The sequence below is a fragment of the Monopterus albus genome, unplaced genomic scaffold (assembly GCF_001952655.1).
Source record: "Monopterus albus unplaced genomic scaffold, M_albus_1.0 scaffold680.1, whole genome shotgun sequence".
Classification (NCBI taxonomy): Eukaryota; Metazoa; Chordata; class Actinopteri; order Synbranchiformes; family Synbranchidae; genus Monopterus; species Monopterus albus.
The window spans coordinates 3,536-6,302 of record NW_018128560.1 but is presented as its reverse complement, the minus strand read 5'-3'; the positions used below and the strand labels follow the sequence as shown (position 1 = coordinate 6,302).

Sequence of the window (2,767 nt, the reverse complement as noted above, 5' to 3'; positions counted from 1 at the left end):
AACTGACATATCAGGTAGTGTACTATCATGGTAGGTTCCTAGAACACTTGATACCATGTGCATAGTACAATTATCTGTGTTCATTCAGCTGTTTCATTATTCTATGTAAAATATTATAATTGTTTTTATATCTCAGATAAACATTTGCAGTAGATTTAACTAGTGGCTTCTTTACTTAGCTCAAAAAATAGAAGAGAGAGAGAGAAGGAAATGTTTATGCATCAAGTCTTATAGAGCTTTTCTTCTAATTCTGACCCTTACTCATGAGAAAAAATAGTAACTGCACTAAATTGTATAGCAATCAAGACTTGTCTTTGAAGCAAATATAAACGGTTTCCAGTCATGTCTGGGTCTGAATTGTGTAACATATTTCACATTTCATATGGGCAGTTACGCTAATAGCAGTGGGAAAGCAAAAATGTTTTTAGTCCAAAGTTTGAAACTCAGAGAAGTTCAGCTCTGTTCTCTCTCCAGACTACGTTCAGCAACATTGGAAGGAGGATGCTTTTTTTGGCTACCAGTTTCTAAATGGTGTCAACCCCATGCTGATCCGACGTTGCACTGCTTTGCCCAGTAACTTCCCCGTCACTGATGACATGGTCTTCCCCAGTGGTCAGTGCAACTTGGCAGATGAACTGAAGGTAACTGTATCACTACTGAAATAAATTAGACCTAAACTTCCCATGTATCTAGCAGCGTTCGGTTTTGTAAATACAATATAGTGTCCACACTGTGCTTGTGAGTCAAACCCTGTCTCATCTCCACTGAAATTTTAAACAGAATGGCAACATATTTCTGTGTGACTACAAGCTTCTGGATGGACTGCCAGCAAACACCATCAATGGGAAAAAGCAGTACCTGATGGCTCCCCTTGTCCTGCTCCACAAAACACCTGATGATAACCTGATGCCAATTGCTATTCAAGTGAGATTAGTCCTCAAATATACCCAGCTGTATGTTAGAGTATCGATTAAAATTCTTTCTCCTTGAGCCACATAAAAAAGTTCATCCCAAAAGAAAGTAAGGTTTTAATTTAAAAACAAATCCCAAATTTGTCTCAAAGGTCTTTCAATCTGTACAATATAAAAACACCCATTCTCCTTAGGCTCTTGATTCAGATAAGGAGCAACAAAGAAGTGATCTCTTTTCCAATACAAACATGCAATAGATGTCATGTGTATAGAGCAGTACACTAATAGAACAGGCTCTGGCCGCCTTGTAAAAGGGATTCAATAGAAATGTGAATTTGCCCTTAAGGGATCAAACTACCTGTCTAGCAGAACAAACCTCTATCTTCTCTTGTAGCTGAAGCAGACTCCAGCAGAAGACAACCCAATCTTTTTTCCTACTGATTCTGAATATGACTGGTTGATGGCCAAGATTTTTGTGAGAAGTGCAGATTTCACTATGCATGGACTCAATGTTCACCTGCTGCGAACTCACCTGCTGGCTGAAGTGTTTGCGGTGTCGCTGCTGCGCAATGTGCCCATGGTACATCCACTGTACAAGGTAAATGGGGAAAATACTTATATGTACTGAACTTTCTCTACTTGTAGTTTTTTCAACTTGTTGATTTTAGTGTCCTCCAAACATGATGAAGAATAATTTTTGTTTCTCACTGCTAAATGATCGTCAACAAGCCATAGCATTACTAACAAAGTTCTCTCTTTTCTTCAGCTCCTCGTACCTCACACTCGCTACACTCTACAGACCAACTTCTTAGCTCGACAACTTCTAATATCCAAGACTGGAATTTTCCCAGTGGTATGAAAAGACCAACACGCTCAGTAGACATTTACCTAAACAATGTTTTTTCAGCATAATAAACAGTATTTGTTTCTAACTATATTCCTTATATGTTTGACTGTTCTCTAGTTTACAGCTACTGGATATGATACTTTTTACAGTGTTCTGAGGAGATCATTGCCATCAGTGACCTTCAGCTCCCTCTGTATCCCAGATGACATAGCTGAGCGTGGACTGGAAGATGTGCCAAACTTCTACTACAGAAATGATGGACTCATGCTTTGGAATACCATCAACAGGTGTTATAAGCAGCTTTAATTCTGCTTTATGCTATTTAAATAATATTGCAATCACCTCTGAACAGTTAATGTTGAAATAAGCTGAAAATTGCCAGATTATTAAGTACACCTTAATAATACCACAAATAAATAATGCAGTTTAAAAGTGTAATAACCTCAGGATGGTTATAGCGTAATGGTCGGTTTTTGCCAGGCTAGCCATTTCCACTCTTTATGCTAAGCTAAATTAAGTCATTCACCTGCAGCTCTATACTTAAAGAGCCCATGGCATGCTTTTCCTTGTTTTCTGACTTATCTGCAATGTTACAACAGTGAATTATCATCTTAGATGTGACCTAAAGCTCAAAAAATGAGGTGTTTGTATGTTTTAGTACTTCTATGCAGAAGCAACTTGGTTTATACACGTCTCACAAACTATCGCTCGCAGGACTTTTTTTCTAATAAAATAAAGTATTAAGTGATAATTTAAGGATCTCAAATGCTCATATTCTCTAGGCAGCTGCACATTTATATGAGCTTGCCTGACTACAAGGGAGGCGACAGTGGTGTGGTGGGTAGAGCAGTCGTCTCCCAAACTCAAGGTTGAAGGTTTGAATCTCGGTGCCTGATGTATGATCCACTATGCTAAGTTAATAAAACAGAACAGACCTGACCATTCAGTGATATCTTTTGCTCAAGGGATGGCCATAAATTTATCTCACATGAGTCTTTTACTACTACGG

General features: G+C 38.3%; 1 protein-coding gene across 1 annotated transcript in view; it reads left to right on the top strand.

The window, feature by feature from the left end:
- Position 1: 1 nt before the first annotated feature.
- The window catches only part of LOC109953467 (arachidonate 15-lipoxygenase B), a gene marked incomplete at its 5' end in the record, with an annotated part of 5,098 nt that continues 2,332 nt past the window's right edge, over positions 2-2,767 (top strand). The window contains 6 exons of the mRNA XM_020588950.1: positions 2-14; positions 475-641; positions 781-924; positions 1,306-1,509; positions 1,678-1,764; positions 1,876-2,045. Of these exons, the coding sequence (XP_020444606.1) occupies positions 2-14; positions 475-641; positions 781-924; positions 1,306-1,509; positions 1,678-1,764; positions 1,876-2,045 (785 nt within the window). The remainder of the gene's footprint in view (positions 15-474; positions 642-780; positions 925-1,305; positions 1,510-1,677; positions 1,765-1,875; positions 2,046-2,767) is intronic.